At 40.8% G+C, this 22,548-nt stretch overlaps 1 protein-coding gene across 1 annotated transcript in view; it reads left to right on the top strand.

Annotated features, from left to right (window-relative positions):
• Positions 1 to 11,893, top strand: part of LOC124288084 — a 50,785-nt gene extending 38,892 nt beyond the window's left edge. The window contains exons 16-18 of the mRNA XM_046724649.1: positions 1,259 to 1,328; positions 3,472 to 3,575; positions 5,351 to 11,893. Coding sequence (XP_046580605.1) covers positions 1,259 to 1,328; positions 3,472 to 3,575; positions 5,351 to 5,582 — 406 coding nt within the window. The 3' untranslated portion in view covers positions 5,583 to 11,893. The remainder of the gene's footprint in view (positions 1 to 1,258; positions 1,329 to 3,471; positions 3,576 to 5,350) is intronic.
• The last annotated feature ends 10,655 nt before the right edge of the window (positions 11,894 to 22,548 follow it).

A 22,548-nucleotide genomic window follows, 5' to 3' on the forward strand; every position in this document is an offset into this window, starting at 1 on the left:
CACTACGATATCAATCTGGATCAGAACTGTCATACTACGGGCCTACAAAGCAGCAGGACTTGATCCTCCAAGAGCCTCCAACCCACACGAAGTTAGAGCTCTGGCATCAACACTCGCTCTACATGGGAATTGCTCGCTCAAGACGATAATGGAGGGCTGCTTCTGGAAATCAGACATGGTGTTTGCAAACCACTACTTGAGAGATATCGCCACCGAGGACGTCTCAGGCATTCACCATTTCGGCCCACTGGTTGTAGCACAACAGTTGACAGTTCCTCAAAGACGTTGAGACGTAGTCTCGCTCTTTTATCACATGACTTACCAAGCCTACACTCAGCAGAGTTCTGCTTAAGTCTCAATGCACGTCTAACGACTAGCATAAGTGATATGACCCAGTACTTGTAAGAATACTCTTACAGCAAAGGGTCGCTTCTCCACTTGATGCTTGCATCAAGAGATGGAGTCACAAAATCCACATAAAATGTTAACAGAAGAAAGGACCAAAAGTTAACAATTGTGGTCCCCCGTCAAAAGGCAGCTGGAAGGACAGGGTCGCAAACAGCAGCAGAGATTAGCAGTAAATTCAGTGCCAATACGAAGTTCCCATAGGGGGGTATATATTGACGTAAATCACTACATGAAATCCTAAAGTATTTTTCCCGCCTCCAATCCGTCGGATTCTACAAGCAATAAGCATGAGTCAGGATAAGGAAAAATATGTAAATTTCTGAATAAATTTGATATTTTATACTTATCCTGACTCATGAGGTAAGCCCTCCCAACCTCCCCACTAGACACTTTGGATTTCCCTGCAAATTCAAGTGTCGGGCTGATAATCAGGAGAGAGTGAAGCGTGGGAGTACGGTGGCGCCACTTTTCCCGCCAAAACGGAAAACAGGGATAACTCTGGTGAGTAGTGATTTTACGTATGTTTTATTGAAGGAGATACAAGTGTTCCACTAGGTTCGCAAGAGGAAGAAGACAAGCAATAAGCATGAGTCAGGATAAGTATAAAATATCAAATTTATTCAGAAATTTACATTTTGTATGGTCTAGCATGCAGTGATTTCCTAGCAAAATACCAAAATGTCAAATGTTTTGACCTTTCACCGACTTTACACGTAGTGCATCTTTGTTGATTGATCCCATGTTCTGTAGCTTTAACAAACTGTATGAATTGGGCCTCTGGCCTCCTCAATGTGACGATTAAAGATTGTATGCAGTTGTGGGTGTGTTGAAGCCATGTTTGTTGTTTCAGGCTGTGTACGGTGATCACCTCCATCCTGGCCTTTGTGGTCGTCTTTACTGTGGCGATGTTAGACCCTCAGGTACGTTGTTTAAAGGTCACATGCAACGTAAAACACAACTTTGCAGATTCTGATACCTTTCGGTATGGACTTACGGAAACAAATCGTCAAAAATGCAAATTCAACTTATAAAGTTGAAAAATAACGCGATGAAAAAACCCGTGCGAAATCGGACTTCAAACGTTTCACTAATTTTCCCCCGACTTTTCGTGGGAAAACGGGTTTCAACAGCTGGGCTACGCTCATAGCACGTGCGCAGTGAAATAGGTTCGCGCAGCTTGGAAGCGGGTGAATACTCGGTGAAGGCTTTGGTGTGAGCTATTTTTCTAATGTTTTGTTGATATCTCACAGGCGTGAGCTTTTTATATGTTATGACAGTAAATTAACTGTTTATATAATTTCATTTGTCTATTTCACCACACGTTCTTCTTACCGAGTCACTTTCTCAGTTCGATACTTAAAAGCAATGTCATTATTTAGCGTTGACAGAATTTCTAACTGTGATATAGATATGTCGTTGTCACAGACAAAACTCAATGTCTTGTTTATTGACACCTGTGTGTCTGCCTGCCTGTCTGCTATTGACAATATTCAATACACAGCTGCTATCACTGACCACATGCAATTTGAACTTAACACCAATCAGGCTATACACCATAAACAAAATGCATTGATTTAATGCCCGAGTTCGGTCTCTGTCACATCATGTAATTACACAGACTGGCAGGTGTGATACTTGAACACATGACATGTTATGATGTCTGTTGATTGCTAAATGTTGTACACAAAAAAATGAGCATGTATTTACAAAACCCAACATCTCTGTATATACACACACAATGAGCCGTGAGGGCATCTGCAAATGAACCAGCCATTACACTTGAGTGCACACCCACCCGCTCTGACTGGGTTCGGTATTCCGGCTGCTTCGTTTCTTGGGAAGTAAACCCAAGTACACAATATTGCACTTTTGATTTGCGATTGTACGCTTATAATTTTGTTTTTTCATAACCAGCCATGTATATTATATGTCATGAATAAGTGATAATTGTGTTTTAATTATGTTTGATTTTTTGGTTGCATGTGACCTTTAATAGAAGCATCTAAAATGTTACGCTGAAGATAAATTTGACTTGCTTGAAATATCAGCTTATGAATAAAGTGTAGATCAAAGATAAAATCATACTTCAGTCTTACATCAACATTTTTTTATCTCCTAATAATGTATTTTATCAATTTGCTGCACAATGGTGATCAGGTGCGCTCTGGTGTTCCAGTATGGCAACAATTAGTTTGATCCATGATTTTGAAAATATGTTCACTGCATCATTTGTTAATATTTCTGAATACACATATTTTTTCTCAACTTCTACTGTTCATGTGTTTGTCATGTTTGACAAGTTTCCTGTATGTCGTGTTTACTGTATATATGAACTATAATTGTGGAGTGGTTATCATGGGTTCACATGTATGTTGTGTATATCATGGATTGGTCATGTGTCATGAGGTATGTTATAAGTTGTTCACTGGTCTCGAGGGGGACATGGGCTGATGTACCCTCAATGTTTGTTTATGTTCATAAACAAACATCGAGGGTACATCAACCCATGGGCCCCGAGGGACCAGTGAACAACGTATTTATCTTACCTAACACCTCAATGTTAATTTTGAACTGTTTGAAGCACGGGTATCGGATCATAGTATGGAGTACCAGACGACATGAAAAATAAATTTAGAGTTATCTCCCTTCAATCGATTTGCATTCGCAAAACATCAGTAATTTCCCTACACCATACTTGATTCAATGTTATTGGAGATAAAGAATTACTACTGCGAAGTACCAAATGAGTTCGGCATTCCCATCGGGGTACATAGAAAATGTTACTCGCTTGTAAGCGGGGTACATTGAAAATAATAGAAGAGCGTTCAGCCAATCAGAAAACAACATTTATGTGTGAGGCAAGATAATGTTAAATAATAGTTTTTCCTAAAGAATCCTTCAATGTATGGCACAACCCACAAAGCATGAACAATGTCACAATCTATCAGAACTATAAATGTATATTTGATTGGGCCCAGGGACCTATTTAAACCATGTCGACACCGCTACCATGCAGGACTTTCAATCCCTGGTTTGATATGTTGATACTTGTTTTCTGTCCAGGGCTTTGTTGAAATCCTGGAGAAGTTTGCTTCATTTACCCTGAACGCCCAGGCGGGCATCTTCATCTTCCTGATGCTGCTGAGATCCAGAAATAAGGAGAACAGGTGGGTTAACTGTAGACAGTGTGGGTTAACTATAGACAGTGTGGGTTAACTATAGACAGTGTGGGTTAACTACAGACAGTGTGGGTTAACTATAGACAGTGTGGGTTAACTATAGAGTGTGGGTTAACTACAGACAGTGTGGGTTAACTACAGACAGTGTGGGTTAACTATAGACAGTGTGGGTTAACTACAGACAGTGTGGGTTAACTATAGACAGTGTGGGTTAACTATAGAGTGTGGACTAACTATGGACAGTGTGGATTAACAATGGACAGTGTGGGTTAACTATGGACAGTGTGGGTTAACTATAGACAGTGTGGGTTAACTATAGACAGTGTGGGTTAACAATGGACAGTGTGGGTTGACAATGGACAGTGTGGGTTAACAGTGGACAGTGTGGGTTAACTATAGACAGTGTGGGTTAACAATGGACAGTGTGGGTTAACAATGGACAGTGTGGGTTAACTATAGACAGTGTGGGTTAACTATGGACAGTGTGGGTTAACTATAGACAGTGTGAGTTAACTATAGACAGTGAGTTAACTATGGACAGTGTGGGTTAACTATAGACTGTGGGTTAACAATGGACAGTGTGGGTTAACAGTGGACAGTGTGGGTTAACTGTAGACAGTGTGGGTTAACTGTAGACAGTGTGGGTTAACTGTGGACAGTGTGGGTTAACAATGGACAGTGTGGGTTAACTATGGACAGTGGGTTAACAATGGACAGTGGGTTAACAGTGGACAGTGTGGGTTAACTATAGACAGTGTGGGTTAACTATGGACAGTGTGGGTTAACTATAGACAGTGTGGGTTAACTATAGACAGTGGGTTAACTATGGGTTAAGACAGTGGACAGTGTGGGTTAACTATGGACAGTGTGGGTTAACTATGGACAGTGACAGTGTGGGTTAACTATGGACAGTGTGGGTTAACTATGGACAGTGTGGGTTAACTGTGGACAGTGTGGGTTAACTATAGACAGTGTGGGTTAACTATGGACAGTGTGGGTTAACAATGGACAGTGTGGGTTAACAATGGACAGTGTGGGTTAACAGTGGACAGTGTGGGTTAACTATAGACAGTGTGGGTTAACTATAGACAGTGTGGGTTAAAAATGGACAGTGTGGGTTAACAATGGACAGTGTGGGTTAACTATACACAGTGTTGGTTAACTATAGACAGTGTGTTAACAATTGACACAGTGAGTTAACAGTGGACAGTGTGGGTTAACAATGTACACAGTGAGTTAACAATAGACACAGTGAGTTAACAATGGACAGTGTGGGTTAACAATGGACAGTGTCGGTTAACAATTGACACAGTGAGTTAACAATGGACAGTGTGGTTTAACCATGGACAGTGTGGTTTAACCATGGACAGTGTGGGTTAACAATGGACACAGTGAGTTAACCATGGACGTCTGTACAGTAAACTATGGTTATACTAAACATGCCTATGATGCACCAGCGGATACAACAGAGAGTGTTTGGGTCCTGGTCACTTGCGGTATATTTTGCTCTAAATGCATCAGGTTACAACAAAATAAAAATGTGGTCCTTTTGAGTTGTTACAACCCTAGTTTACTGTTTGTGTTTATGTAAAATCCAGTGTGCACTTTGCAGAATGTACGTCAGTATTATGTCAGTAACATTTGCGGAAGATTCAGGACAGAATACTGGTCACTAAGGTTGAGATAACTGTGACTCTATCTCCATACTGTTGTTTGCTGTTCATGAAAGTGTCATGAAACCTCACTGCCATTACTCTTTGCAGGTGCTTGGATCTAGCGCTCCCCCTCCCTGAGTGGCTGTGCCATCTGCAGTTCCTCCTCCCTGTGTATTTTGGATTTGCTGTTGTATATGACATCTATAGAACCATCTACGGCTTGGTGGGGGACCATGGCGTCTCCACCGTCGCACTCCTCAACTTAACGTCCACAACTACATCTACAACATCATTTACTGATGCAAGTTACAACTTTACAACTCCTCAAACAACGTCTTGATGTGTATCGGCAGATTAAATCAGAAATTCATATTTGTTAAATGAATAACAGTATACAGATGTCTACTTATATCAATTTTATACACCTGGAGAATGATATTTAAGAAAATATTGTGTTTGTGATGGTCATTTTAACTTGTGACTTTTATATTTATTAAAAGAGGCAAAGGAACTTTTATCTTTACTAACAATTTTGATGGGATTTTTCGCTGGTAAAAAGTGAAGCATTATTGATTTTTTACATATTTCATTCCTGTTTTTATTCTGATGCCCACTCCATTAAGCAGCTGACTATATACCTGTTTAGTGGATAGATCCAAATTGTAAAAGTAAGGGTGTAATGAGATTACAGGGATTTGATACCTGTAAATTCAATTTGCAACCTCTTGTAATGTTTACAGAGGCAATGGTCACTAATGTGGCATTGGTTGGGCCTTGTATCGTCGATAGGTTGATAGGATGAATTCAAAGAACACTGAAGATTGGTTTTAATCAGTAAATATTTTCTCGAAAATACTTGGACCACTAAAATAAAAACCAAAAGATCATATCCAGATTTTAGCATTGTTTAAACTGACATCCCCAGACAAATTGAAGCAAGCTTTGTATTGTTTTGATCTGAAGTACATGATGACGTCCTACAGACAATATTTTAATTGAATTTGTTTTGAAATGTATCATGCACTATTGAAGCCCACTGATGGTGAAATACTTTGGTATGGTCACTTTTAGTGTGTTAAACAGCAACATGTTGGGAACTATATCACACTGTGAGAAGTACGCACATTGCTGAAACACGGGACTACTTCCTTCTAAAGAAGGGCAGGTAACTCCCTTGTAACAGCTGCAGTCACCACTAGTCAATACAACTGTATATCATATATAGAACAGTGCTGCACAAACTTACAGTTTTTATGGTGCTTGTATGTGTTGATACTTATTTTATATAACAGTCAAAGGTTTGAGGTGGTCGTTAGTAATATATTTATTAGCTAGTAGATTTTGGATGTCATATAATCAAAGTATCACCTTTGAAAGCCTCAAGAGAGTCTCTCTCTACATACAGACTTCCATGTTGAAACTATACACATTATATTTATATACCTGACAATGGTTAGAACTGATGATACAGATGTGGCATATGTTATTGAGACTATTCAGAGCAATACAACCTCCACATGTTGGTGCTACAGATATTTTTCAGAAGAATGTGATTTTGGTATTCATGTATTCTCAATGCCATAGTCACCTGTGATCATTTATATTTATTGATATCTGAAATCTGAATATTTTTGATTGTGACTCTCTGACTTAACCAAGTAGTCTGTCTTCTCGTGGTGTATTGGTAGCCCACAGGTAGAAGCACATGCTTCCCATGTCACAGTTCTGGGTTTGATTCTCTCCATTTAGTAAATCATATATTGCCCATTTATTTATTGTTCCCAGTCATGATATAACATAACGTTTTGCTAAATTGGCATTAAACCTCCTTCCTCCCTCCTTCCTTCCCTCCCTCCCTCCCCTCACTATAACCTTTTCACCATATCACATGTAAAGAACAGAAAAATTCCTAAACAGAATTTGGATGAGTTGAAATTTCAAAATTATTAAAATCTAATCAGATCCATATTGACAGGGTTACTAAAGGCCCTAGATTTGTTTTATCCTTGGAAAGGCCGTAATTACCAGTGATTTGCCCTGAAAAGACCCTAGATTTAGCAAAACATGTCAACAATGGCAAAGCAAAAAATCCCCAGCCCAGCAATACAGGTAGAAGTTACTTCCCTTTGATGGTCGGTACTACTTCAACCAACACCATGTTTATCCAGCTACTTATATGTGTTTCTTCAGGGCCTTAAAATAGTTCATTGGGCCGAGATTTGATGGCAGATAATTTGTAAGAATCCTGATTGAGCTCAGATATGTTTTACATCTCCAAAGAAATGAGTTTTGAGGTTTTCATAAATCATGGTTTGATAGTTTAGGAACATGATGGTGGTTACTTTTGTCTTTGAGTATATGATGCTGGTGTATAAATACTATATTGACTGTATATTTACTAAAATGTATATATTGGATATGTAAAGTATTTATTTAATAATGTCCTGTGAATGTGTGAATGGTGTGGAGAGTGAGAGGAAGGATTTATTGTGGTTGCCTGTGGCGATGTTTGTAAAACTCAAGGCAAAACCTCCTAAATACTCGTCAAGAAGTCGCAGGTCAGATTATCTGGTCCACAAGACTATATAACTGTTTTACATGACACTCACAAAAACATTTTTCACTTCCCAAAAGGAGTATCCATCTTTTTTAAGACTTATATATTATGATTCTTGGGTGTTGGAAATGTTTTCTGACTTACAGAGCAGAGTTGCCTCCCTTGCTGTCAGGAGTTGCTCAGCAGCATCGTGTCCTGAACTCCTCTTCAGACTTCCCTCCCACAGAAGCCAACATATCCTGTGTAGAGATATTCTGTGTCCAGGTGTAGACTGAACCTGATTGTGTGCTGGAGGATGTTGTCATGCAAATAGTATTCAGCACTGCCTCAGGAGTTGCCCAAGATGGCAGCATCATTTGTAACAAAGTGAAACTTTTCAGTATTAGTATGAGAAGATAGTAAGAGATATGATAGTGATAATCAGTGATGATCTTCCATTTAAAGGTACCTTTTATATTTTTGAAACTATGATAAATGTATGATTCAAGGATGAAAACTATGCCCAGTTAGAAGAGATTAATATATATCAGTACCTCTCTTGAAATTCAGTTCAAAGTGCTACCGATTTTAGCCTTAAAGATCTGAATAACTAGTGTTGGTTAAAAAAATGTTGACAAACATTTGTATTCAACAGAAGGTAGCAGTTAACATATAATCGATGCTCCATTTCTCATGTTTTCAATTTGATGTTGTATCATCCATATCTCGTTTTCCATGTAACTCTCGATAATCTGTCTGGAGCAGTGGGGTAGCCAAGTGGTTAAACCTCATCACGCGGAAGACCTGGGTTCGATTCCCCACATGGGTACAATGTGTGAAGCCCATTTCTGGTGATATCTTCCGTGATATTGCTGTAATATTGCTGAAAGCTGTGTAAAAACTAAAGTCATTCACTTGTAATTTCTGTTTAAACTCTTGTTTTGGAGGGATGTTGAAGTGGACATAAAATCATAGCTCAACAGATTAACACTGAGAATTGAGAAACGTCTGTAACATGACAAACATCAATCGGAGGTAGAAATATTGGCTGGTGTTTTTAAAATTGGGTTCACCTAATACTTCTCAATTTAAGTCGCCCAAAAGAAAAAAAAATATCCCACAGACCAATGTTGATACACCTTATAAGTTTCCGTTACAGAAAAGATCAAAATGGAGGGGTTTGTTTTGATTGACATTCCAAGACTGAAGAGCATGTTCCTTTCTGTACATTTATTTTTCATTTCTGTGACATAAATAAAGACATTAGTAAATGTAATTTTTCTGATATTTCTGATAGCATATTTATTGTTTATATCTTTTGACCACTTGTTTTAAACAGCAAGGGAGATTACAGATTTGAGAAATGTTTATTAATAAAGTAATGAAGAGGACTGCTTCACAGATGAATTTTTCAGGTCTGCAGATTTCCTTTGTATTTAGTAAAAATGTCATCTGGGGGTCATCTTTCTCCTTTATCATTTTTATGTATGCACAGTTATTATACACACGTTCTTTTAGAATGTTTTTATTTATCAATTTGTAAATGTTTTGTTGTTTGTAAATATCAGTAATTAATGAATTTTCTTTGCATTTCTTGTCATGAAGATCAGATGATAATATACAGGTGCCCCGTATTGTAAGAGTGACGTTTGTCGCACCACTATGGCGGCCTTGTGATGTAGGTCCGTGGTTGCACTGTGATATTGTGTGCTGAACAACACAGCGTGTAGCTGGTATTGTCACACTCACGTGTGAGTCGTAATGCTTTGTTCAGGACGGTATGTAGGTAGGAGTGTATCAGCCTTCATGTAATGGGCATTTGTCATAGAGTGTTAGGCCTCAGCAGTTACTAGTCTGCCAGAGCAATTTAATAAATAGTTTAAAAAATCCTCGTATCCAAATATTGAGGAAAAGGATATATTTTAAAGATGACTTAAAATATCCGAATTGTTTCTTGTCTCCTGTATCTGGTACAGAAGAACACTTCTCGGTTACTAAAGTTATAGATCGATAAATCGACCGAATATGTTGATTCCAGTGGTAGAATCAATGAGCCCCATTTGTAGCATTTGTTAAAGTGTGTGCCTAAAACACCTGTCTGTGTGACTTTGAATTTAGACAATACCATACTGGATACGATTAATTGCCATTGCAGATTTTGTTGAATGGTTCTTTAGTGACTGGCGGATTGGTATGGTTATAAACTACCTAAATGGGTGTGTTATGTTCATCAACAATAGAGTGCATGGATGACGTAGTTGTTGTAGGCGTCACAGTTCGCTTTGCTGAATTACCTCCCCTGGGCAAGCCTCACACCAATATCGTGGTTCACCCCGAATAGGTTCGTACGTTCGTCAGCGCCATACCAATGCTTGTGGGTGTCACCAAAATGGTAGATTTGTAGACTAGGGTCTACTTTCACGAAGCAACCTTTACTAAGGTTAACCTTAACTCCCATTCTTTAACATTGCACTAAGGTTACCTTAGTGACTTACGATCACCTTAGTGCTTTGTGAAAGGAGGCCCTGCACCACTCCGTGCACGACTCACACACCAAGCTAACACAGTGTGATACATCTGGAGAGGTGTCCAACGTGGTGTTAACCCAGCTCACTCACTCAACAATAGGTGTAGATATCAGTGAGGATCCCTCAGTAGAACTAATTACTAGTAATTATCAGTTAATTCTGTGTCCAAACAACTTCAAACATGATTTCATGTTATGTTTAATCATTTAGAACGTGGTGATAGAGTTTCTAGAAGACGTCTTGTAACTGTCTTTCATTGTCTTCACCCAGTTGTGGGAGAAAGAGGTTCTTGAAATCTTGTATAAACCAGAACACCTGGGATATATACCTATAGGGCAAACGCGTCCATTCCAAAGTGACACTGTGTTTTGTTTCTGAACTGGAAGGCAGCTAGCACAGCGGTGGGACTAACTCGTTGATGACCATAGCCGGGCACGTGGCGGATGCTCATCTGTGGCAGGGAAATATGCTGTGTGCAGAGCTCCTTTAAGATGCCATGTTGTAAGTCATCGACCAGCAACAATAACCGTCTACTCCACCTATCTGTTCACCCAGGGGGAATCTAGTAAGAATATACATTCCCAGTGATGTTTGTTTTGTAAGAGGCAACTAAGGGATCAGGTGGCCAGACTTACTGACTTGGTTGATCCATGTGATTGTATCAAGGTTGCATGCCTTGATGCTCATGATGTCAATCACTGGATTGTCTGGCCCGCTCTGTCAGTCACGTGTCCTGCCGGGAAGTTTGTGAGTGTTGAACAGCACACCAACTGTTGAACCCAGCTTGGACGTGTTGTCAGCTGTTGTCAACTGTTGCCACCCAGCTCCCTACAGCGGGACAACTAACGCTGCTGTTGTGGCGAAGTTTACAATGAATGAATCACGTGCTTCCATGATTCTTACGTGATAAATATATATTTTTTAAATGGCCTCGGGTGACTGATTTGTTGTGCTGTGATATCTTAATGTGTTCAGATTTATTTAAAAGTTGGCTGTTGTAGGAAACGTTACGTACAGTTTTGATGTCACTCCCAAGAGATCTTGCCAGCAGTGTTTAGAAAACCCCTTACGTATTAAGTTATTAAGTATATATATATAATGTGTGTGTGTGTGTGTCAAAGTAAAAAAAGTAAAAGCAAAGAAGTCATTTGTATATTGACCTCACGTATGATATGTATAATTCTGTGCCATGTCTTCAAGACATATACTGCTCAGCGTGTTGTAGGGATGTTTCATGTTTATGGTCAGTGTCGGCACATGGGAAAATAGGCATAGTCCTATCAAAAGTTGAATGGTATGTATTTGGTATATTGGTCGATGATGTGTAATATATACTTAATAACACTAATGCGTTTGGTCATCCGTTGTGTATAAAGCGTGTGAGTGCCAGAAACGTGGAGTGGAGATGGAGTGATGGATAGAACCATACTGTCCGTTCTACTTGGTTGACTATTGTTAAACACGTATGAAAAACTCATTTGTTAACTTTGTGGTTTGAATGTACAGTGTACAAATGAATCTAACGTAATAATGATTGAGAAATGATGTGTTATATTTTACTAATGTATAATAAAGGGGTCAATTGTAGTTGCTTATCTCTTGCACTAAACTAAGAAGATTTGAACATCATTGCTTTCCAACTGTTTTGGTCAAGAGTCCTGATGGCTCCTCCCCCGCCATATCGGTTGAATAATGTGTGCGGCATTAAACAACAAACCAACCAGTCTGATGGTTCCTTGCAACCATAGCCACTCCAGACTGTGAGGCGCTCCAGGACGTCACCAGAGATGTTCAGTTGGGCTGACAGGACATCAACTAACCAACCCTTGACATGGATGGTCCGTTCTTCGATAAACAACCACGGGTACATGGGTTGTGTTTTGGCAGGTGTTGCCCTGTCGGAACTTAATGTGGTTGGTTGTTGGTTAACGCCGCACCCAGCAATATTCCAGCTATATGGCGGCGGTCTGTAAATAATCGGGTCTGTACCAGACAATCCAGTGATCAACATCATGAGCATCGATCTACGCAATTGGGATACGATGATATGTGTCCACCAGGTCAGCGAGCCTGACCACCCGATCCCGTTAGTCACCTCTTACGACAGCCACGGGTTACTGAAGACCAATTCTAACCAGGATCGGAACTTCAGACTGAAGACTAATAGTGTGAGAAATGGATACCAGCTGGACACGTCATTACCATATATTTGTGGCGTTGAGTTCCCCAATCCAATCATGTCTGTTACTTGCCGTGTGTCCATCACCAGCAGTATCAGTTCTACAACCAAGTGTATGTGATCATCGAGGACTGAACTGGTCTTCAGCAACCCATGCTTGTCGTAACCCATAGTACCTAGATCTTGCTGACATGGTTCATGTATTGTGTGGATGATGGCCGTTGATATAATCACTGGATAGTCTGAACCGTACTCGAGTATTTACCTACCGCCGTCAAATTGTTGGAACATGACTTGGTGCGGCGTTAAACAACAGTGAAACTCGTGTTAAATTCGGTGGAAGACAGGGCAAAGCAGGTAACTAAGGCAGTTTAAAACATCTTAGACAGCTTGAAATGTGTGGTGTTGGTGAGTGTTCCTCTGTTGGAATGTATGTTAAACAACAACCAGTGATAAGTGGTGTATAACTCTCACTTTCATACACTTTCTAAGTGGAGTTTAAACCACCTCACTCACTTTCTAAGTGGAGTTTAACCCACCTCACTCACTCTTAGCCCCGTTTAACTCCTCGCTTTGATTCACTTTCTAATCGGTAACATATGTTATATTTGGGATTACACTTTCTTTGTAAAGTACAGATTCTAGTACTTGTGTGGAAGCCGCGGTGGCTGAGCGGTCTAGGCGTCTGACTTTGTGTGCTGGCGAATAGGTGCCTGACTCTGAGGGTGTGGGTTCGAATCCCGGGTGGGACTCAACCCAACAAAAGTACTGGAGTCTGTACTTTGCAAAGAAAGTGTAATCCAACTTTTTAAATGACATTGTGTATTTCATTTCTAAGCGGTGTTTAACTCATCTCGCTAGCTGCGTTGAGATGGCCGAGTCTTGCTATGATCATCTCGGAATCTGTCGAGTCTGGCATGACAGTGGGCATATCTTGTCACAAAGTTGCTGATGTCAGTCATCGCAGTAGGCCTATCTTGTCACAAGTTGCTGATGTCAGTCATCGCAGTAGGCATATCTTGTCACAAGTTTCTGATGTCAGTCATCGCAGTACGCCTATCTTGTCACATGTTGCTGATGTCAGTCGTCGCAGTAGGCCTATCTTGTCACAAGTTGCTGATATCATCATCGCAGTAGGCCTATCTTGTCACAAGTTGCTGATGTCAGTCATTGCAGTAGGCATATCTTGTCACAAGTTGCTGATGTCAGTCATCACAATAGGCATATCTTGTCACAAGTTGCTGATGTCAGTCATCACCGTAGGCCTATCTTGTCACAAGTTGCTGATGTCAGTCATCGTAGTAGGCATATCTTGTCACAAGTTGCTGATGTCAGTCATTGCAGTAGGCATATCTTGTCACAAGTTGCTGATATCAGTCATTGCAGTACGCATATTTTGTCACAAGTTGCTGATGTCAGTCATCGCAGTAGGCCTATCTTGTCACAAGTTTCTGATGTCAGTCATCGCAGTAGGCATATCTTGTCACAAGTTGCTGATGTCAGTCATCGCAGTAGGCATATCTTGTCACAAGTTGCTGATGTCAGTCATTGCAGTAGGCATATCTTGTCACAAGTTGCTGATATCAGTCATTGCAGTAGGCATATTTTGTCACAAGTTGCTGAAGTCAATCGTCGCATTAGGCCTATCTTGTCACAAGTTGCTGATATCATCAACGCAGTAGGCATATCTTGTCACAAGTTGCTGATGCCAGTCATCGCAGTAGGCCTATCTTGTCACAAGTTGCTGATGTCAGTCATCACAGTAGGCCTATCTTGTCACAAGTTTCTGATGTCAGTCATCGCAGTAGGCCTATCTTGTCACATGTTGCTGATGTCAGTCGTCGCAGTAGGCCTATCTTGTCACAAGTTGCTGATATCATCATCGCAGTAGGCCTATCTTGTCACAAGTTGCTGATGTCAGTCATTGCAGTAGGCATATCTTGTCACAAGTTGCTGATGTCAGTCATCACAGTAGGCCTATCTTGTCACAAGTTGCTGATGTCAGTCATCACAGTAGGCCTATCTTGTCACAAGTTGCTGATGTCAGTCATTGCAGTAGGCATATCTTGTCACAAGTTGCTGATGTCAGTCATTGCAGTAGGCATATTTTGTCACAAGTTGCTGATGTCAGTCACTGCAGTGGGCATATCTTGTCACTAGTTGATGATGTCAGTCATCGCAGTAGGCATATCTTGTCACTAGTTGCTGGTGTCAGTCATTGCAGTAGGCATATCTTATCACAAGTTGCTGATGTCAGTCACTGCAGTAGGCATATCTTGTCACAACGTGATGATGTCAGTCATCGCAGTAGGCATATCTTGTCACTAGTTGCTGATGTCAACCATCGCAGTAGGCATATCTTGTCACAAGTTGCTGATATCAGTCATTGCAGTAGGCATATTTTGTCACCAGTTGCTGATGTCAGTCATCACAGTAGGCATATCTTATCACAAGTTGATGATGTCAGTCACTGCAGTAGGCATATCTTGTCACCAGTTGCTGATGTCAGTCATCGCAGTAGGCATATCTTGTCACAAGTTGCTGATGTCAGTCATCACAAAAGGCCTATCTTGTCACACGTTGCTGATGTCAGTCATCGTAGTAGGCATATCTTGTCACAAGTTGCTGATGTCAGTCATCACAGTAGGCATATCTTGTCACTAGTTGCTGATGTCAGTCATCGCAGTAGGCATATCTTGTCACAAGTTGCTGATGTCAGTCATCGCAGTAGGCCTATCTTGTCACTAGTTGCTGATGTCAATCATCGCAGTAGGCCTGTCTTGTCACCAGTTGCTGATGTCAGTCATCGCAGTAGGCCTATCTTATCACAAGTGGCTGATGTCAGTCATTGCAGTAGGCCTATCTTGTCACAAGTGGCTGATGTCAGTCATTGCAGTAGGCCTATCTTGTCACAAGTTGCTGATGTCAGATACTGACAACCATCGCCAGGCAGATGGACTCGACACGCGGGGGGGAACACTACCACTGACATCTCCCAGGTCTGGGAAACATAGGCTCAGATCCGACCACACACTGGAACAACGTTCTCACAGTGTTTACCTGACACCACAAAAACTCCTCAGTTAATGATTCGTCAATAGGTTCTATACAGCACCAATATTTGCGGAGAGATAGCTTCCCGGTGTCTGTCGTGGATGAGGATGTAGACAACCCATAACAAACACAGACACTCTCCCTCGGGTAACGCTGCACAACATGGGAACAGTGTTGTACAAAAACAGTATGTTGGTCGTAGCACAAATCCCTAATTTGTTAAATTCTAGACTATCTTTTTTTCTCTTCATCCATCCTCCTTTGATTGTCCCTCGCGACCATTCGGCGGAACCTGGAAGGTTCTCGTCACAACACGTTGCTTTCCGTATATACTTGTACAAAAGTAGAGATTCTGCTGTTCACTAACGACCAATTACGTACAGGTATCTGAAGACAATGCGATTCAGAAATATGCAACGTCTGGTTTCAAATCTCACTAACCAAGCCTCAAGGTGTTTGCAGAGTTACGCCCCTTTAATACGCCAGTAGCCTGGTTCCTTCCAACCCTGCCGACTTGAACCTAAAACGTACCGCCCTGTCATATAAACTGTTTATCTTATAATCAGTCGCTGCCACAAGTCCAAAGTACGCGAGAAATTGTAACAAGAGCTACAATAAATGAGAATCAAGAACATTATTCAGATTATTTTGTCTTTATTAAGTTTGTTTTGTTGTTTTTTCCGACGGCCGACCCATGTTCAGAATTTGGTGGCTACGTGAAACATAGTGTTCACAGCGGCGTCAAACCCAACTCACTCACTCATCCTGTCGGAAACACGAGGGTCAGGTGCTCTTACAGTTGTGCTATATTCGGCATTTTTGTGTCCGAATTGCAGATTCGCTTTGTCAGCTTTTGCTGGCACTATAGTCGTGCTCGCTGGTGTCCCCGAAGTGGGAACTATGGCCACGGTGGGCTTTCCTCCATCACCGTGAAACCTCGTCAACCCGGACCGACCTGTTCCCAGTGGAATCGATCGAAGTGGCCGGATAAACAAATGTATGTTGGTAAGCATTTTCTTTTGTATACACGTGTTTGTTCTTAAAAGTATTTATTTGGAAAGAGGGATTTCCGGAATAACTGAAATCCAGATTTCTCGAGGCTAGTGAACAACCAGCTACTTCTTATCACATCGTCGTCAGTGGAGATTTAATGTGGATCGGGTGGTTTAAACATTTGACCTGGCTATTTGCCTGTCGGTGTACTCCAACGGATTTAAATATCATCGTTCATGCTGTTGATCACTGGATTGGCTGGTCGAGACTCGATTATTTACAGACCACCGCCATACAGCTGGAATATTGCTGAGTGCGGCGTAAAACAACCAACCAACCAACCAGCCAAAATAACGGTTTGCTCGATCCTAGATCGATATACCTGACTTAAGACTAACTTATAGGCTGCTACAGACACCACTTGATGCGGGGCTTCCATTGGTTGGTTGTCCCCCAGCTGTATGTGTTATATATGATTACGTCCCACACCGCCACAAATACCCCATAACGTCCGCTCTACCTGTCAAAACCAAACACTCCATAATGGCCCTGCAATATGAAACAGAATCCGTAAACACTTAATGAAAACATATCGGGACGCTGATGAATGCTCGCTGTATAATTGCATCAGAACATTCTCCTAAAACGTCTTCCCAAACGGTAGTTCCTGGTGTTCGTGGACCTAGTCAACATAAACACGTCATTAGCGTGGCATAAATCGCTTTAATTCATCCATGTTTGATGTTATTATCGCTTTAGGGTCGACGCGGAGAGAGACGAATGAAAGCTGGCGATATAAAAAATAACGGACGGAGTGTTCGGGATGGCTAATCGCGTGTTTTATACTGTTCAGAAAAAGAGAAATAGCGATAACTCAAGGTGCTGCAGAAGTAATATTGTAAAGCAAAGTGTTCATGAGGCGGACATGCAGGACGAGACAGAAGCTTAAGTTTATCGAGTGATATCTTTCGCTCTTAAACGTCAATGGTTCTGTGGAAAATTGTAATTCGGTTTGTAGCATAAAGGAGAGACGGGAGGAGACGACGACTGTGTGTGGATCATTATCTGTGGACAATCGGCTGATAATCATATTGTGTTCACTACTATAGGATCTGTTCTCTGTGTGAGTAATGGCTGTTTGTAATAAGATTACCAGAAAAGGCAGTTGTTTGTCGAGATCCCAACCGTGTGATTCTAATACCATAGCGTCTCCTTGTGATAGTGTGCTATTTCAATGTAAAACCCCTTAATGCCTAATCCCAGTATGATTTGTGAAATACCAAACTGTTGAAGTGCATCTCTAAATAAACACGATCTCTGGGTTTTTTTCTGCCCCTCTGTAAAGGTGATATTAATTAATAGTTAATATTCTGTAATAAATACCACCGTTACCATAGTTATTGAATTGGGATGTATTTATGGAACCACCACTGCGTCTTCCTTGTTAAACAGTAATGTGAAGGGTTATATCTTATTCCAAGAATATATCAAAACTGATCGTTATCGCGAAGTGAAAGAATTGCACTGTATGACTTTATGGAACCATAACAAATTCACAAACCCATATCGCAGTAACACGCGCGGCATCGTAAATTTGATTGGCTGACATTCTAACACGTGACATATCTCAAACAGGCTTATATAACACGACATGCACTTTGTATATGTCTCTATACCTTGAATTCTTTTTAAAAAATCTTCAAAACTACGTTTTTTGACGATCAAATTCCCATTAATCATTGGCAAAAACGGACATCTGAGTTATGAGGTATCGAGAGCAATTAGCTGTGTTGACGTTTCCACCCGTGTCCCGACAGATAGATAAACTGTGTTTGGCAAGAAAATTGCTTCCTCTCAAAGCCAGTTCCAAGTGTTGGCAAACGTGAGCAAGATTTATCACAAAGAGCTCAAGCGTTTAGGGTTTAACTAAAATTGATTCTGACATGTGCTGTTTGGGTGCGGAGTCACCAAAGCGTGGCAACAACACTGATTCTCACGTGATAAAACGAGTACCTCATGAGTGAACACGGTTTTGCAAATGACGTGCGCGTGCGCTTTTACAGCTTGTTCTCAAGTTATGCTCGTAGGCCCAAAAGTGGCTTCCTACATGTGAAATTTATGCAATATTACATTTGGTTTGTTAAGCGGGGATAATTTAATAAAATAGGCACTATAATCAATCACTTTATTGCGCACGATATTTTCAAAGGGACTCGTTTCGAGCTTTTGGCGGAAGGAACTATGGTTGTGTGTTCTGCGGTTGTGACGTGTATGGATTTGAAATAGTTCCAAGACTTGAAACAAATCAGTCAGGGATGTCACGTTTGTATCCTGGGCCAGCTGAACAAAAAAACAAACACCACTATTTGGCAAGATAGTTGAGGTGCAACAAATGGGTATTGAGGATTATTCAGATTGTTGGGTTATTTTCTCCACTGGGTTGGAGAATCAACCTCAATTTGTTCTTAGACATAAACAATTCCGATATCATTTGTGTTGCGACATATTTATGACATGGAAGAAATTCTAACAATGGACCCTGTTAACATCAGTCGTGAGGGGGAATGTCATGAATATGGTGACAGTGTGAACAATATGGTGAAAGAGCCTTCAACCTAATCTCTACAGAGCTAGGGTGTCAGGGTGTCTGGTAGTTCACGGTTACTGGTCATTTCCCAGAGGTAACAAGTAAGCCATTTAAACCTGATTATAGCTCAGCGACACATGCTTGTTCAGCAACACATAGGCGGATCCAGTGTGTGTGTGTGTTAGTGTGTGTGTGCGTGCGTGCGTGCGTGTGTGTGCGTGAAAGTTTATTATATGACCACTGAAACTCTCGTGAAATGTAGTGTGCACACACACCCTTTCTCAAGTGTGTGCCCAGATTTTTATTTAAAACATATTTTGTTAAAATTCTCAATTCATTATATGAAAATTGATCAAAAAGAACAATCTGACATGTATAATAGATGAACTAATTGTATTGCAGTACTTCACATGAACTTCTGTTTGAAATGTTTATCATACATTCTTACTTGCAACAGAAAACGCATTCGAACTTTCATTTTACGCAACCGCTCGCGACTCAGTTTAAAAGTCGTTCTAATGTGACTTGTAACGGTGCGATCTTTGCGTAGCTATAGCGAGTGCTGAAGTCCGAATATTTTTAATTGTACAGAAATAACACAAAAAAAAGAAGTAAGTTCCGACGTCATTCTTAACTTCTCAAACTAGCTCAAACAAACTAAAGCCAATACACTTTATAGCATTGATGCGAACGCCATTCCGCTTATCTTTTTAAAAGTTTGGTATTCAGGTTGAATTGTGACAAAAAGCCAGTGACCATTGTTCAGTGTCATGTGCATACAGTATATTATTATTATTAAGTGTATTCGTGACGATTATTAGTGGTAGCTAATTGCAGCGCTCGTAAAATGTCAAGTGCCGTAAGCGACAACCGGGGCACTTGAGAGTTATTCCCCTTTGTGTTTGGAAACTGGGAGTAACGACGCAGTTTGAGAAGTGTTTAGAAGGCTGATTGTATCTATACAAGACTAAGGTAGTTAGACACAATCTACGATCCGGCTTGCGACTCTGGCTGTGTCATGTATTGTTAAACAGTGTTATAATTGTAGTACATTAGATGCTTGATGGACATTTAGAAGTTGGAAGGTAACATGACAACGTATGGTATGGATTTACTTCTTTATCATTTACAACACGACGTTTCCGGGCTACTTCTTGTCCCTTCATCAGGTGAAGATTCGATCTGTCATTCACCTGATGAAGGGACAAGAAGCAGCCCAGAAACGTCGTGTTGTAAATGATAAAGAAGTAAATCCATACCATACGTTGTTATGTATGACATTGTTTCCGACTGGGATCAGTAGAAGTCCGTGACATTATGTTATATCTACTGTCAGCAATGTATCACTGTAAGAAGTGGTGTGGTATCTACTGTCAGCAATGTATCACTGTAAGAAGTGGTGTGGTATCTACTGTCAGCAATGTATCACTGTAAGAAGTAGTGTGGTATCTACTGTCAGCAATGTGTCACTGTAAGAAGTGGTGTGGTATCTACTGTCAGCAATGTATCACTGTAAGAAGTGGTGTGGTATCTACTGTCAGCAATGTATCACTGTAAGAAGTGGTGTGGAAGTTACTATTTTCTATGCTTTTTGAATGAAGTGAAATTTGGAATATTCTGGAACAGCTATAGATTAATCAAAATAGTATAGAACCTTTCTGGAAGGAGTTCAGACTATATAATAGAAGCGACAAAACCCTTTCCACATCCATAAGATGTCTATTATACAATTGTGACTATATGACGAATATGTATTGTTTCAGGACCAGTTGTTGTGTGAAGATCATTTCTTTCACTTTGGTCTACTTTGAAAGCCTGGCCTCTGATACTGCTCGGTAAGTGACATTATCACTGATTATCCCTGTTACCACTGCTTTTGTGTTCCATACTGCTACTGTAATTGTACTGGCTTTGAAGAACCGGCATTGTCCTTACTTAGAGGTAATTGATTTGTAAATCTGCTTCATTTCACAACACTATCCTTAATTATTTAACATTTGTTTGTCGTTTTTGTGGCTTCACCAACAATACCTTTGTGTATCGATTCCTTGGAGATCATATTGTTTTAATTTCCCGAATTTCGACTTACCTGAGCTGTGTGACATTTTGGTCTGCGTGTAACACGATTCCTTTGACTCAAGAACAAAGCACCGTTGAAGGCGTCCGACTGTGACAGTTACAGGTGCCCGGACGTATGTGATGGAACCAGATATGCTGCTCTGTACCATTGTGTCTCAGTATCATATGTGTTTGTTCTTTGATCATGTGTGTTTATGTAATGATTCCGCAGTTTAGTTCTGTATCTTTGTTTGTATGTTTGTTGTTTTACGCCGCACTCAGCAATATTCCAGCTGTATGGCGGCGGTCAGTATATAATTGAGTCTGAACCAAACAACCTAGTGATCAACAGCATGAGCATCGATCTATGCAATTGGGATACAATGTGTCAACCAAGTCAGCGAGCCTAACAACCCCATCCCGTTAGTCGCCTCTTACGACAAGGGTTGCTGAAGATCAGTTCTGACCGGGATCTTCACGGGTCAGTCTTCACGTGTCAACTTGAACATCAGCCTGCATTAAAAGTATGTTGTTCTGGCACATTTGCCCCCAACGTGAGGATAACGTTTTCTAAACCCTTATCTCACAGTCATGTTGCCTCTTCAACACGATGTCAGGTGTCAGGTATGAATACAATTATCTGCTTTTTATGTTGCTAGAAATCTGACAAAAATATTTGTTTTAAATTGTTAATTCAGATTGAAGGTGACGTGTCGATTGCTCGAGTTTCATTGCTCCTTGCTTCAGTCTGTAGGGAGCGGGGAGTGTTGTTTCGAGACTTGGGAGACAGTTATTGACACGTGACCAAAATACGCAACATTGGAACCTCTCTCTACACAGGACACCAGAGTTACGATTACTCACAGCTGCGCAGAGCTATCATGGGCCAGTAGACAGACTGACGGACGGACAGACGGATATTCTATTTTAATTTAATCGCCCAAGGTAATAAACAACACTCTTAAAATAGGACTGCACACATTCACTCACAGATCCAAACATCACTCCACCTACGTCCACACACTCACGCTCACAGCCCAACTCACACACACACACACACACACACACACACACACACACACACACACACACACGCACACACACACACACGCACGCACTCACGAATACTCTGACACACACTCACACACAGACCTACCTACACTTATTAATGATCAAAAATGCAAATTCAACTTATAAAGTTAGAAAATTAAGCGATGAAAAAAACCCGGCGAGTTCAAACGATTCACTAAATTCACCCCAGCTGGGGTGAAAAGTGGTTTCAACAGCTGCGCTGCGCTGCACTGCGCTCATAGCGCATGCGCAGTGAATAGGTTCGCGCAGCTTTGAAGCGGGATGCCCGTATTATAAGGT

Source organism: Haliotis rubra, unplaced genomic scaffold, assembly GCF_003918875.1.
Source record: "Haliotis rubra isolate DU_JTF1 unplaced genomic scaffold, ASM391887v1 Scf411, whole genome shotgun sequence".
NCBI classification, from domain to species: Eukaryota; Metazoa; Mollusca; class Gastropoda; order Lepetellida; family Haliotidae; genus Haliotis; species Haliotis rubra.